At 44.4% G+C, this 15946-nt stretch overlaps 1 protein-coding gene across 1 annotated transcript in view; it reads left to right on the plus strand.

Annotated features, from left to right (window-relative positions):
- kcnh5a (potassium voltage-gated channel, subfamily H (eag-related), member 5a) overlaps positions 1 to 11844 on the plus strand; it is a 239568-nt gene extending 227724 nt beyond the window's left edge. The window contains exons 14-20 of the mRNA XM_063222171.1: positions 6752 to 6898; positions 8382 to 8489; positions 10435 to 10806; positions 10931 to 11016; positions 11076 to 11086; positions 11120 to 11396; positions 11481 to 11844. Coding sequence (XP_063078241.1) covers positions 6752 to 6898; positions 8382 to 8489; positions 10435 to 10806; positions 10931 to 11016; positions 11076 to 11086; positions 11120 to 11396; positions 11481 to 11844 — 1365 coding nt within the window. The remainder of the gene's footprint in view (positions 1 to 6751; positions 6899 to 8381; positions 8490 to 10434; positions 10807 to 10930; positions 11017 to 11075; positions 11087 to 11119; positions 11397 to 11480) is intronic.
- The last annotated feature ends 4102 nt before the right edge of the window (positions 11845 to 15946 follow it).

Raw genomic sequence — 15946 nt, forward strand, 5'->3', positions numbered from 1 at the left:
GCGACCGAATGGCGCTGTGTAGAGCTGTAGGTCTACCAGAAAACCGGCAGTGGAAAAGAGGCATTACAGTCCGAGGAATTGCGACTAGACTAGACTGAAACGAATGAGAAGCAAAAAATGATTTTGCTTATTTTGTACTTTGTTCTGCTTCTTTGTATTTCACGTGGGAAATATGCAGGGTTCGGTGTGCCAGAAAAACCCAGATGAATAAACTACTCAGACTAAGCAAAGCTGGTCATTTATCTTAACGGGTTAACTTTGCTGCACCTTTTGTTAGTCTTTTTTGTTCTACTGTTTATGTTGAAGTTGTATTGTGTGTTGTGCTCTCTGCTGGGTTTATGTTTATTTATCACCGTGTTTGTGTTTATGTTTGTGTTTATTGTATTGTGAGCTGTGTTTTCTGGCTAGGTAGGGACAGAATGGAGTGTGTTGGTGGGCTGTTGGTGTGTTGTTGAATGGTGATAAAGAGAAGTGTAGAGTAGTGTTTCTCAACGGGGGCGGTACAGTCCCCCAGATGGCGTTGGAGAGCCCTCAGCGGGCGTTGAGAAGGATACGGTTGAGAGAGGGGGCGGTGCTTAGTTGTCATTGGGGGCATGAGTCAATTTAATTGTTTTAATACTAAGGGGGGCGTTGGAATTTTTATGGTGAGGTCAAGGGGGCGTTGGGAGGCTTAGGATGAGGTCCAGGGGGTGTTCAAAAAAGGTTAAGAACCACTGGTCTAGAGTAAAGGCCTACAGTATTCATACCTTACATATGAGACGGTTATGAATAGGCATGGAGTGTATTTTTTTCACACCTTGATTTTGTACATACTGTACTGTGCATTACACCACATACCATACATACTGTAACAGACAGAAAAAACAGATTGAAAATAACAATTGGGAACAAAGTGCCACATGTCCTTCAGAATGTACAGAAATACACATATACCGGTACACTAATTGGCCAAACATAGAGAATAAATGGGGCTTATGTCTTTAGTGTGGAGCATTGTCACACCATGTTCAGTGCTGTGGATATAGGAGACCAGGGGGTGAGCGGTGTCCCCTGAGACACAAGGGACACAGACACGGCTGATAATTACTGTAACATTGTCTGTCTCATTATCGTATCTCATTGCAAATGGGTTCAAAGCATGATCTGGAAGCATGTGTGTGTGTGTGTTTGTGTGTGTCTGTGTCTGTGTCTGTGTGTGTGTGTGTGTGTGTGTGTGTGTAAGGGTGTGTGTGTGTGTGTGTGTGTGTGTGTGTGTGTGTGTGTGTGTGTGTGTGTGTGTGTGTGTGTGTGTGTGTGTGTGTGTGTGTGTGTGTGTGTGTGTGTGTGTGTGTGTGTGTGTTTGAGAGAGGGTTATCTGAGGTAAACGTTTGACCATTGATCTTGCGTGTGATTCTTTAACAGTTCTTCATTACAACATGAAGTGGGGTAAAATGGGGCAAGGAGGAGGAGGAGGAGGAGGAGGAGAAGGAGGAGGGGGTAGCGATTGTTGTCCTCTTCTGCCATCTTTCTCCTTCTGTGACAGTGTTGTAAAAGATGTGTGACCACAACACAGTAAAGACTGGTACGGTGCATCTATTCTGCTAAATTTTCTGATCTTCCATTCTGGAAGTTTCATTGCACAAACCTCTCAGCAAAATCATTCAAAGAGCAAGGTCTATAAGATTATTCCATGTCACATGCAAAACCTCCAAAAAGCAAAATCGCTTTCCAACTGACGGACAGACCGACCAACTATAGGGCCAAATAGAGACAAATATGTGTGGAGTGTTTTGCACATTCAAACCGTTGATTTTGTACATAGATTGAAACGGAATTGAGGAGCTTAAAGGTGTACTGTGTAGGATGGTGGCCAGAGTAGGTATTGCAACAATGTTTTATGCACAATAAAACTGTGCTGTCTACTGCCAAATTTGATCTTTTTATTAATATTTACTAGCATAATCAAAGTTATGTACGTTTTGCAGCCAAAAATGTCTATTTCTGGAAATTCAAAATGGCGCACAATGGAGAAGACTCCCCTTTTCATGTATGAAAAGTTCAATTTTCCCAGTCACAGTGAATACTCTGAATTTGGTGATGGTAAGTATTCATGGAAAAGGTAACAATTGTGAATGGGCAGCATGGATTCTGGAAAGAAACCTCTAAAAATATTACACAGTGCACCTGACCTTACTGAGTCGCTGCGCATGAGTAAAAAAATAAGAAAAGAAAAAGTCAGAACTGTAACCATTTATTTCACTACTATTTCCCACAGTGTGACTTGTTCCTTCATCATCTTCTCTCTCCACTCCATGCCCCCTCCACCCCCCTTTTCTCCTTTATTCATCCGCTCTGCAAACGCTGCGCTTGACCCTCTCCACTCCTTTCCGCTCCTCAGGAGCCTTTGTGCACCCACTATTGATAGCTTTAAATCTAGACTCAAGACAAAGCTGTTCTCAGATGCTTTCTTAAATTATTGAATGAAAAGACGGTAAAATAAGAGAAGTAAATTAGTAAAATAAGAATTGTTTTTCAAGGTTTTATGTTTATTTATGTTTTATTTTATTATTATTTTTACCTTATGTTTTATCTTAATGTTTTAAATGTTTTTTTTGACTCTAATTAATTTCCCTGTTTTCCTTTCATTTACATTTGTTAACTTTGTGAAGCACATTGAGTTGCACCTGTGTATGAAATGCGCTATATAAATAAACTTGCCTTGCCTTGCCTTGCCTTTGTGCAAAACCTTGCCACAGGGTCTATAAATAATGGATTGTAATGGCATAGCACAGTGGTTCCCAAACTGGGGGCTGGGACCCCCAGGCCAGTCACAGGGGCCGAGTGCGCAGAGAGAAGGGACCACAGGTTTAACAGGTATTACATGTAGGGCTGGGCGGTATACCGTTAAAAAAACGTGAAAACGGTTTTCACCTGCACAAGGTTCACTTTTTGATGAGAGGGTTTTTTTACTTTTTATTCCAAAAAAGTGATTGAAATAGAAATGGAGATTAATTAAAATTCAGTATTTTATCTCATTCTTAAATTTTATTTCAGCCTTTTCTTCAGAAACATTGAGATGTGGGGAATATCGCTGCTTATGAAAAGAAATCGTGCTGAGAACCGTGATATTAATTTTCATCAAGAAAACCGTGATACACATTTTTTCCCGAACCGCCCAGCCCTAATTACATGGCTCGGCGTCGTTCTGTAAAAATGCGCCATTCACTGGAATGGAGCTCCCCAACGTTTGCCCATCTGATATAAAGTGAAAGTGAAAGCCCATTGGGAAACTCCAACTCACAAGGGAATGCTGCACACTGCAAACTGCACACAACAAAATTGCATTTATGCCTCACCTGTGCAAGGGGGCAGCCCTCAGTGGCGCCCCTGTGGAGCAGTGCAGCAGGACGGTACCATGCTCAGGGTACCTCAGTCATGGAGGAGGATGGGGGAGAGCACTGGTTGATTACTCCCCCCACCAACCTGGCGGGTTGGGAGTTGAACCGGAAACCTTTGGGATACAAGTCTGACGCCCTAACCGCTTACCCATGACTACCCTAACAGCACGCTGTCAATGGCAGCGCTTTAACAGCACGCTGTCAATGGCAACGGACAGAGTGCCTGTTACCTAGCTACGTCAGCTGATTTTGAAACTGGGAAAACTGCTGAGCTGTACCACATATTTTTTTTTTTTTAATTCATCGTTATTATCAGCAAATAATGCCTATGTCATTTTCCAGTAGCCTTGTGTCTGCTGTTGACTGGCGTCCTAAGCATGAAATAATTCCTTATCACTAGGTGGCAGCAGGTAGCGAATTGCATTGATGTATCTTCAGTAGCCCTAACAAAAAACGTCCATCAGCTGCTAGTCAAAACAATCCTCCTGACATGACTGATAGTTAACTTTGCTAGCGCTGTTTCTTCATTAATTAGGTCAGAAAACCAAAATCCTACCCTGAAACAGATTTGTGTTTTGCTTACAACCTTACTGAAAAGTTAAACGAGTGAGGTGGTGGCATGATTGAGCACAAAACGTAGTTTGTTGGTCGTCGTGCTTTCTAGTTGAGTGTGAGGATGCCGAGACCCTTGAAGCCAGACTATCCAACTGCCGGTAAGCACAATATAGCCGGTTTTAGGGAAAGGGGAAAGCGATTACCTCCTGTTACCTCGCGGGGAAACTTGCACCTTTGTCACACCCCAGGCACAATTTCCAATCAGTTTATAATAATATGACCGTAATATCTTGCATTTGAAAAGGAGAAATGAGATTTCCGCTTTTAGTTCATGGAGCGCTGTCAAACTATCCGACTTCTTCTGACCGACCTCGTCCTTTTGCAGCACTGTGATTGTGATTGTGGTCAAACAGTATTTTAGGGCGGGCATTAGCCAAAGGTGAAAGACGCATAGGTTTCACATTAAGATTAAGTGAGTAAAATATACAGAGATTGATATTTGTACATATGCATCTTCAGTGAAATATTTCTCAAATGTTGCTACTCTCAGAATAAGCATTATTTTCTGTATTCCTGCTAATAGAATGCTTTTGGACAGAAATACAATTGTAGGCCTACTTTGAAGCTTCTTTATAAGTGCACTTTTTATTTGAAAGAGGAAATGTAAAATGTGACTAAAAAAAATACAGTTTTGTGTTTATTTGATTGCTATTCAAGACACTTTGTAGCCGCCTATATTAACAATATAGTCATTCTTATCAGAGAATAATTTGTTTTCATTATTTCATCATTTTTTGTTTGTTGGTGTGCCGCGAGATTTTTTCAAGGGAAAAAGTATGCCTTGGCACAAAAAAGGTTGGGAAACACTGGTCTAAATGACGAAAATCAGAAAGGGGCATTGACGAAATATTTTAATCATAGTCATGGATGACCAAATGAACACTGCGCCGGGTCCTGCGTATCTTGTGTCATGCACTGTTCCACGGTAGGGAAGTTCTCGCCAAATGTTATCCTACCTTCACATATAATTTCATGAATTGCTTAGTAACAGTATTCACGTATATGGTTAATACAGTCATCTACTTTCTTCTTTCACATTTAAGGTAGCAAAAATGATGCACAAAAAAAGCTTGACATTTGGAGTATGGGAGGGTGGAGAGGTCATGAAAATATTCTTAGGTCCAAAATAGGTGGCAGCAGAAAAAGTTTGGGAACCACTGGCATAGCATTTCCCAGGGTGCCTCACTCTGTGTCTCTAGATTCAACCAGGGTACGGCTCTGCGTGCAGCGTGTGAACACTTGTTTTGGAAATTGAGCGTTGTCTTTGGGGTCGTCTGCTCTGAAAGGAGGTATGGCGAAAGGCCTTATGGAGGGTAATATTGTGTGGTGGTGAGAGCGGAAGAGGTACACACAAACACAGACAGACATACACACACACCACACACACACACACACACACACACACACACACACACACACACACACACTCAAAACCCAAATATGTACATGCACAGACACCCCCCCCCATACACAACACAAATAACTGCACACACACACAAGCTCTGTATTGACTACTGTATTGACTATGACTGTGTTTTGATTTTTGAGAATGGACATTCAGTCTCGAAATAAAGTTGATGATGATGATGACAAACATGCACGGTGCACGCGTGCGCGCGCGCACACACACACACACACACACACACACACACACACACACACACCAAAGCCACTCACAGTGCTGTATCTCACGGTGCTGCAGTGCAGTGCAGTCCCACGTTGACCTTTTGCTTTGCTCCGCCATCTCATTATGACTCAGGCACAACAGCGACCAGAGAGCTTTAATTAGACGCACTCTCTCTTTCAAATGTTTACAGTGAGAAGGTCAACACATGGGCCTATATCTTTCTCTCTCTCTCTATCTCTCTCTCTCTCTCTCTCTCTCTCTCTCTCTCTCTCTCTGCCGCCCTGTCTTTCCCTCTGTTTTTGTGCTGAGGTGCGTTGTGTATTTATCATCAAGTCTCTGCAACAGGCAAGGGGGTCAGGCGTCCCAGGCCCAGCAACAATAGGGGGGCCCCAAGTTGGATCCTCATTACATGACAATGAGAGTGGAGGGGAGGTCCACATGAATTTCTTTTATCCCCATGTGTGGCTAAAGATGTTAGTGGCCCTGGCCAAAGCGAAAGTAGCGAGCTCCTTCTACAAAATGTGATTGCTTAATAGCTTCTGCTAAATTACCTCACCAATCTTGCGTAAACAGAGAAGATTCATGTTATTGTCATTTTTTTAGCCTCCCCAGGAAAATTGGACAATTATGTGTCATTAGCAGCACTGCTGATGAAGTCATCAAAGCACATTAATTATTTGGTGTGTGTCCTTTTCAACACTTTTTTCATACAGGGTTCATGGCTCCTACATCTGTACAAGGAGAGTTCAAAAAAGAAAAAAAAAAGACGGCCAAGATTCATATAATAAACAAAGCAGTATGTGTGATTGACTAACATAATAATATAAACTTAAAAAATAGGTTGGGTACTTTCATGTACTCTGAAGGGTCAAGGACTGAAGAAGCTCTGTTGTATATAGTGTATTTGCTGCTGCTTAATTTTCTTTGGGATGAATGAAATACATCTATTACAGTAGGCTATATACAGTCATATACAGTAGATATACGCAGTGTACTACTGCACGGACGATTTGACTTGACTTGACTTAGTCAGTTATTCTGTTATAACCACACCTGACACATCCCTCTCTTCCCCCCCCCCCCTCCCTCCCTCCCTCCCTCCCTTCTTCCCTCCCTCCCTTCTTCCCTATAGATCATCTTCCGTAAGATCGCGGACGTGAAGAGGGAGGAAGAGCACCGCCGCCAGCACAAGAACGAGGTGACGCTCTCCATCCCCGTGGACCACCCCGTCAGGAAGCTCTTCCAGAAGTTCAAGCAGCAGAAGGAGACGCAGATACGGGTGTGTGGTGGAATGTTTTATTCCAGTGATTTTCAACCTATGGTCCGGGGCCCACTGGTGGGCCCTGAAGGTATTCCAAGTGGGCCTGGAAATAATGTTCTACAAATTATAATCATATTGCGGTGTGTGTTGCTATTGATTTATTTGAGTTTTATTCTTGATTGGGTCAGAAGTGGGCCCTGAACATTTGTGACAATTTTGAGTGGGCCCCACGTTGGAAAAGGTTGGGAACCCCTGTTTTATTCATTTTGGATATAGCAATGCGCACATACAAATTCACTGTTTTTGCAGGTGCCAGACAGCAGTGTCAGACAGTTGAAAATGACTGCCAAATGAGCAGTAAACTTTATTCAATTAAAACAGGCATCATCTCTCGATCACCCTGGATCTTTGTCAGGTTTATTTTAAATTTTTTAGCTGTATGTAGGCAGTATTCACGCCTATCTTTGTAAACTGTGTTGGAATATTTACCTGAACTGCCAATTGTTTTCCACAAAGAACAAGAGAGTGGTTTTGTGGGAGAAGGGTTTAGTGACAGGCTACAAAATGGCAATTTTGTCAATTACAAAGACTGCTTAGAATATCAAGAAAGTGTCACGACATGCCTCCAACACTCTGGCAAACGAGAAAATTGGGTCATAGTGTGTCAAAAATCCTGGTGTGTCACATTAAGACTCAAACTAAGGGATGGAATGTAGTTGATATTTTAAGAATGTGTGCATAGTTTGTGTTAGCTTTGTTTAATTTGATTCAACATTTGGATGAACACACTGTAATGCAGAGAGTCTTAAGTAAACAGTTAACCATTTTGCTGACTATAAGGTTATAACAGAGGCTCTGTGCAAGGGAGGAAAAAGGCACAGAAAGAACTCAGTTACTTAACACCTCTGTATAACAAAAACATGTTGGGAATGATGTCGAATTAAAATTCTCTTTAAGATAAACTACGCATGGCGTGTTACCCTGTCTTCAGATCTTATTCCAACAGCTCTACAAGGAGAGTTTTTTCCCCCTCAAAAAAGCGTCAGTAAAATGAAAGATAGTCAAAAGACAGACTGAAAGTGAGGGTGATACTTTCATTCGGTCACAGGAGGTCAAGGACTGAAATATGTGCAATGTTAATCCCTTGCATTATTATTTCACAACAGAGCCCGAGGGTAGAATATCAAAAAAAGAGTCTCGACATACCTTCAGCACTCTGGCTAACTAGGGAATGGGGTCATAGACTAGTGTGCCAAAGAGTGTTTCTTAAAGGGATGGAATGTAGTTGACATTAAGATAATCTACGCCTGGATTGTCACACTGTCTTGCACATCTTACTACAATGTCTGCACAAGGATTTTTTTTTCTAAAGATTTACTAAAAACAGACGTACAAATAATAGGTGCTGCACTTTCATTTGGTCACAGGAGGTCAAAGACTGAAATACCTGACATGTTAATCGCCTGCTACTGTATATATTATTATTTTCCAACAGGTGCAGAGCCCGGGCTCCCTGGATCTAGAGCGCAACCAGTTCCAGGTGGAGCACCAGCTGCAGCCCCTCACCCAGCACCTCCATCGCCACCACCAGCAGCAGCAGCAGCACACTGTAAGAGGCCGTTTCGTTTTTATATATATATATGAAGAGTTCAGATGCAAAACCCCCTAACTCCATTTCTGAAGATTATTTTCTGAAAAGGCACTTAGGTGGTTTTGCATCTGAACTCTTCATATATATATTTATACAAGGGTTCACCATGTTTATAAACACAACGTTGTGAGGAGGCCCTGATTTTTTGACCGACAGCGGTTTCCAACAATCATAGGTTGAGTTTTGCGCAGCTGTAGTGTCGCGCAGCCAGGAGAAAGCAAAAATTGAGAGCCCATCTACATATGAAGAGTTCAGATGCAAACCCCCCTAAGTGCCTTTTCAGAAAATAATCTTAATTCATTTTTATTTAATACAAAGCTATCAGAATTGCTTATTTTTTATTTTATTTAAGTAATATAACTATTTATATGTATTATCAAGTACATAAATGTAAACCAAACCAACAACAGGGTTCTCTAAGAATATAGAAGCGCAGGTCTTCAGAAATGGAGTTAGGGGGTTTTGCATCTGAACTCTTCATATATATTTTACGTTTTTTTGCCTTTATTTTTGACAGGACAGTGGAGGAGAGACAGGAAATGAGTGGGGAGAGAGAGAGACGGGGAAGGATCGGCAAATGACCCGGGCCGGAATCGAACCCGGGTCGCCGGCGTAGTAACCCAGTGCCCTACTGTTAGGCCACGGCGGGTCGGAATTGAACCCGGGTCGCCAGCGTAGTAACCCAGTGACCTGCCGTTAGGCCATGGCAGGGCCACCAAGAGGATGTTTACACAGCTACGACTGCCGGGCTCTAGCATTGTATTAGGGGAGACTACACCGTAGCGTCAAGTTTGAATCATAAATGTAGCCTAATGTCTTTCTTTTAAACATAATATCAACGAAAGTCGGTCAAGCTCAGCGGAGGGAAACATGCGTGGAGCAGCGCTTAGAGAGAGAGAGAACTACCAGAAACCCAGCCTCTTTATCTGTGCACTTCACTGTTAGAGTAATTCAGTGTTTCCCAAACTGGTGTGCGTGCAACCCTGGGGGTGCGTGGCCTGCTACAAGGGGGTGCGCGAGTTGACTAGAGCAATGGCTGAGATGTGTGTTTTTATACAGCATTACTGAACATTAAGTAGTTTTTAATTGTTTGTTGAAGTATATGCTGGAAGGGTCCATCTGAAGTGTAATTTATAACTCCTAGACTCATGCAACAAGTTCCATTGTAATGATGGCAGAGGAAATGCCCCAAAATGACTGGATAATGTGCGGCTGTGCAAGATTTGCTTAGGGGGTGCGCAAACCACATCGAAATGTACAAGGGGGTGCGCAGGCGAACAAAACTTGGGAACCGCTGGAGTAATTTGACTCTCCTCCACAGTGTTGCACTCTATCTGGAGTTATAGATAGATTTTGTTTGTGTACAAACACGGTGTTGTGAGGAGGGGCAGGACACTGGCAGCCAACCACGTGAGCTAATTTTTTTACCGACAGCGGTTTCCAACAATCAGAGGCTGAGTTGTGTGCAGCTAGTTTCGCGCAGTCAGGAGAAAACAAAAATTGAGACCTGTGTATATAGCTAGGTTTACCCTGGAACACTAAAGGGCCGTACACACACGTCGCTGCTAGTTACTCGCTCAGCGAATGAAGTCAATAGAATGTCGATGTGTTCCAGCGAGACAAGCAGGCGAGTAGGCGAGTACTGAACAAGCGATGCGATGTGGGCGGATGAAAATATTTAATCTTCGAGCGAGGCGAGTAAGCGAGTAACCAATTGGAAGGCAGAGTTCGGTACTTCTCGCCTGTTCATTGGCAATTAAAGCCGCGGGAACTTTCAGCGAACGTTCCATGAAAGAGAGGCGAGTAGGCGAGCAAGTGAGAAGCTAGTAAATAGCAGCGATGTGTGTGTACGGCCCTTAACACCCTCCTTTTCTTTTTTACTGTGCAGCAGCATCAGGTGCAGTACCAGATCCATCACCCTCTCCAGCACCATCACAGCCCCTTGCTGCAGAACGGGGCACCAGGGATCGTCGGTGGAGGAGGAGGAGGAGGAGGAGGAGGGGTTGGCGGCAATGGCAGCTCCAGCGTGGTGACCGTGTCGCAGATCACGCCGCTGCAGAGCTATGTGACCACGGAGACGGAGACCAGCGAGCCAATGGGCAGGCTGGGGGGCCACGAGGCCCTGGAACTCAAGCCCAGCCTGGGTGCGCTTCAGGCGGGCGACACGAGCTGCATGAAGGTCTCTAGTCCGGTGAGGCCCAGGATTGGGGGCGGAGGTCGGGGCTGGGGGCGCTTTAAGAGCGCGGTGGGGGTTGAATCGAGCGAATCGCCGTCAGTGGCGGCCACGGCTGCACCTGCACCTGCACCTGCACCTGCGTCTCCCAAACAGGAAACTAAGGCAACTCTAGGGACCATAGACCTCCTCTCTAGTGAGGACAGCAAGAGCCAGGAGGCGCAAGCTGAGGGTGGAGGTGGAGGTGGAGGTGGAGGAGGAGGTGGAGGTGGCGGAGGCGGGCAGGGACATGGGCCAGGGAATGGTGGCCATGTGGGTACAGTAGATGGTGGAGGAGGTGGTGGAGCAGGGGAGGCAGATCATCAGGACAGCAGTAACGACAGTAACGGAAACGGCAACAGTAGTACTGGAACAGGAAATGGTGGCAATGGTGGCGGTGGCGGTGGCGGTGGTGGGGGTGGCGATGGGGACGGAAGCGGGAGCGGAGTCGACGGGGACGAGAAGAGCGCCCTGCACAAGACGGACTCGTGCGACAGCGGCATCACCAAGAGCGACCTGCGCATCGACCGCGTGGGCGACGCGCGCAGCCCGTACGAGCGCAGCCCCATGGAGAGGAGCCCCATGGAACGCAGCATCTACGACCAGCTCAGCCCCAGCGGACCCGGCAGCCTGCTACCAGTAACCCGCGGAGGGGTTGGGGGTGGGGGTATGGGTGGGGGTGGACCCGGACCCGGAGGAGTCCACCTCCACCCGCACCAACACCTCCTCCCCAACCCCATCCATCCCTTCCAGTCGGGGGCCGAGCAGGCCCTGCTCCACTCCTCTCTGCAGGAGGCCAAGAGCGAGCTGAAGGGCGACATCCAGACGCTGAACGGCCGCATGGCCGCGCTGGAGGCCCAAGTGGCCGAGATCCTCAGGCTGCTGTCGGACAGCCGGGGGCGGCGGCGGCCGGCCTCCTCCTCGCAGTCGCCACCCCCCTCGCCGCGCTCGCCGGCCTCCGACACACAGTCGTCCACCTCCACCACGCCCACGACCAAAACCACCAGATGCCAGGACCTCTTTACTGTCTCGAGGCCTGGGTCGCCGGACCCTGGGATGGAGGAGGAGGAGGTGGAGGTGGAGGGGGAGGGGCCCTTCTGAGAGGGATGTGGCCTTGCAACAGGAGGATCATAGTGTTTTTTTTTTTTTTGATTAATGTCACCTGAGGGTTCGGAGTGCTGATGAAAAACCTGGGGGGAAAAAAAACAAAAAAGTTTTCCCGTCAAAAATCAGGACACTTACTCCGGTTGCCTCTCGGGGGGGGGGGGGTGGCTGTCTCTGCCCCTGATGTCCTGCTATTCCTAATCCTTCTCCTCGTCAGATGTCCTCTTTTCTGGGATGGAGAGAGAGACAGGAGAGAGGAGAGAGAGCAAACAAAGACCAGTCCATGAGGAGTTTACTTGATTACTGTACATAATGTTTCTTCTTGCATGTCCAGCTGGAATCTGGCCTGCCAAAGAGTTCTCACGAGGAGTAGATAATGAGTGGTTGCTTGTTCTGTACATTTGCTGTATGCAGTGGACTGCATGCCGACGTGAGTTCAGGAGATTTTATTGGCATAACAACTTTTGTTTTGGTTTCCGTTTTGGTTTCTGTTTTTGTTACACACACTGACTCAATGAATAGTATGACATCTCCGAATGAGCTTGTCAAAAGCTTAGCTTACGTTTTTTTTTTCTATTCTGTATGATGGCCTCTGACAGCAGGTCTAAGTTAACCTAGCATAACATGCTAACAATGGTGCAAGGTGGTGTTGTGGACCAGGCGATAGCTTGATAACTAGGTGTCTTACCGACCATAAAGGAATACAATCAATCGACCTCCTAGTGATTGATATAGCTCCTATGTCATGCAAAATGTCACGCAAAATGACATTGATGAGCAAAGCGTGATGGTTTGCCCATCTTTGATGATTAAACTTAGATCTCTCAGGCCACCAGACACTTAAATGAGAAAAAAGCTTTTCACTAATTTTCACTATGTTGTCATTCGTATTTATTGTTCAGTTGAAGGGAGTGGTGACAGTCAGTTTCTCTCCCTTTGCTCTCATCATTCTTTGATATCAGGTTTTATTTGTACTGAGGAAGCTGTAGAAATCATTTTTTAAGGATCTTTGCTCATAGTGCTCTTTAGGGAAGTTACAATGTCATAGCTGCATGCTGAACAGATCTTTTGTATGTACAGGCATGGTAGAGGTTTTCTTTTTTTGTAGCGTGTCCCATGGCCAGCCAACTATGATACAGTAGGCGGGCTCAGCACAACTACCCCAGGCAAATACCTGGGACATACCCACGCACTACACTTTCACACACAACCCTAGCCATACGTGTGGCATGTATAAGGGAATATCCCCCAGCTGCAAAATGCATGATGAGTTTCAGGTAGCCTACCACAGCATCCATTAACTAGTCCCAACCTTCCCCTTTCCGTGCATGACAGTAGTATGAACATGATTTTAGCAATGTACTGCTGGGGAATCCATTCTGACCTTTTGTAGCTACACCCGTCGGTGCTGACGATCACAGATTTTCTTTTTATTTTGCACATCATCGAGGAATGGTAGCAATTGAGAGTTCAGCCTGTCTTGATTTTTTTTTAATGCATAGTAGCTCACACACTATAAGGTCTTTGTTGAAATCAAACAAACGGTTCATCATTGTTTACAAAAAGCATAGCAAATGAGTCCGTGTATTGTTCTTTCATTAAAAATTGAACATTTCACTTGGGGGGTTGGCATACAAAGCCAGAGGCGTCGCGCAGCACCATAGTCTCCGAAAGCAGAACAAAGCCTTGCGCAATATAATACATACTCACCTTTGAGAAATGCTTCAGTTCATCTTTGTTGATTATGTGCAAGCCAGCTGCCTTTGCATTGGATTTGTCACTTATTATGTTCATACATTTTCACAAAGAAGCTGGATTAGAGGTTGTTGTTTTTTATTCTTTTCCCCGATCTGGAGAAAGGAGATAAGACTTTCGGTAACACTTTACTTGATGCCAGTGTCATTAGCTATGACAGGTATGAGAAAGTCTGGTAGCACTTTATTTGACGCCGGTGTCATAAGCATGTCATTACGGGTCATAATAGTGTCATGACACAGTCATAGAAAAGTCATAAACACTATGTCCATGTCATAAACATTTTATGACTGTTGGCCTTAAGTGACATTCGGTTATTGCAAAGACAACCCAAGGTTGTAGCAAGGTTGTCCTTGCCATAGCCGAATGTCACTTAAGGCCAACAGTCATAAAATGTTTATGACATGGACATAATGTTTATGGCGTAAGGGTTAACGTTCGGCGAGAAGGTCGCTACCGTGGAATAGCAGCACGACAGAGAGAATCTTTAGACCCCGACGCGGAGCGGAGGGGTCTTGTTCTCTCTGAAGTGCTGCTATTCCACAAAGCGACCGACTCGCCGAAAGTTAACCCGCTTATTATATGGATATACTTAAATGATTCACACATGGCGGGGACTTGTTGCTGCGCAAAACAAAACAGAGCCGTTGTGGAACACCGCTAGGCAACAGCTAGGTAGCCAGGACAACAGGTGTCGTCTATCACAGCAGCTGATTAGAGTCTTGTTGAAAAGTCGCTTTAGTAGTGAAACGTCTTGTTGCCATTGGCAGCGGTCTGTTATAGACCAACCCGTCCGTTATCGAAAAATAACAGACGTGCGAACGTTGGGGAGCCCCGTTGAAATGAATGGAGCATTCGACCGATGACGTCACAACCATATAATAAACATGCATAACTGTGCCATGACACTATTATGACACTGTAATGACATGCTTATGACACCGGCGTCAAATAAAGTGCTACCAGACTTTCTCATACCTGTCATAGCTATTCATAATCTCCTACTCATCTGGAGTGCATTTCTCAAAACCATAGTTGCTAACTATGTTAGCTAATTTGTTTACAATGCAATTTCCCATTGACAACTATACCCAAGTTGCTAACTGGCTAACAACTGCACTTTCGAGAAATGCACCCCTGAGTTGTTTCACTCTCCTTTTATTCCAGCCATACCGTACCTCAGAAAGCTGTTTGGGCGTATTTGTGAGAGAACCCCAAAGTGCAATGATATGATATGCATTACCTATTGCCATGTACTCAATATCCATTCTCAAATCTCAAACTGACTCTCAACAAACTGCACAGAAGAAGTTTACAATAGATTAGCTGAAATGGTCTTCCTCTTTTTTTATTACATGTAAGTAAGTTGTAACATTGTTTCACATTGATGAGAATGAAGGATCACTTGATATGAAGTGTCACGTTCTGTTACATAACAATAGATTTCCCCATATATTTAATCATATATATTTATTCATAAAGTTCAATTAATAATGCTGCATTGGCATTGAACACATGATAAATAATATATTTCCTATATACTAAATCATTAGGCCTGTATGTACTATTCAGATGCTACAATAGCAATGGTGTCCCAGTGGCATTTAGTACTTGACACCGCAGCACTTGTTCAAACATACTTTAGAAGTCTACCCTCATATGTTATATTGTTATGTAGATATGCTGCCTCTTAAACCACAATTAAACATCTCCTGCCTTTATTGACTGTAAAAAAAGCAATAATACTTACCCTACTTAGATCCTGTTGGTGAAAAGTCCACGAGAATGGCATTTAAAAGTCACTTAAGTCTTAACGACCCTGTAGTCATGACAGTTAAATAGGCTATGTAGGAAATGTTTGTGATAGCACTAAGGTCATATGCTTGGTTTAGGCTTTTGTTTGTTTGTTTTTCGTTTTTTTTTTTTTTTCAATTTGAAGAGCTCTTATCCAAAACGCTTCAACCAGACAGACTCCACACATGTTGCAAATATTGTATTCGCCCTAACAAAAAAAAAAGTTTTTGCCGCTCTTTATGCAAGTCAATATTGCCTCTTTTCCACTGCCGGTTTTCTGGTAGGCCTACAGCTCGACACAGCACAACTCGGCCACCACGTTTTGCTTTTCGATTGCGCACGACACAGCTCAATCAAAGAGTAAAAACTGGCGGCCGAGTCGCACTATGCCGAGCTGTAGGCCCACCAGAAAAACGGCACATGTGTTGGTTTCTGGAAACAATCTACGTAAATGGATTTGAAAAGTTTCACAAAAGAGCTCCTTGATTGTTTTCGTGTCATGCTGTGTATAGAGTAGAAGCACTAGCACTGTCAGTAGTCATTGTAGTGG

Source organism: Engraulis encrasicolus, chromosome 18 (genome assembly GCF_034702125.1).
Source record: "Engraulis encrasicolus isolate BLACKSEA-1 chromosome 18, IST_EnEncr_1.0, whole genome shotgun sequence".
Lineage (NCBI taxonomy): Eukaryota > Metazoa > Chordata > Actinopteri > Clupeiformes > Engraulidae > Engraulis > Engraulis encrasicolus.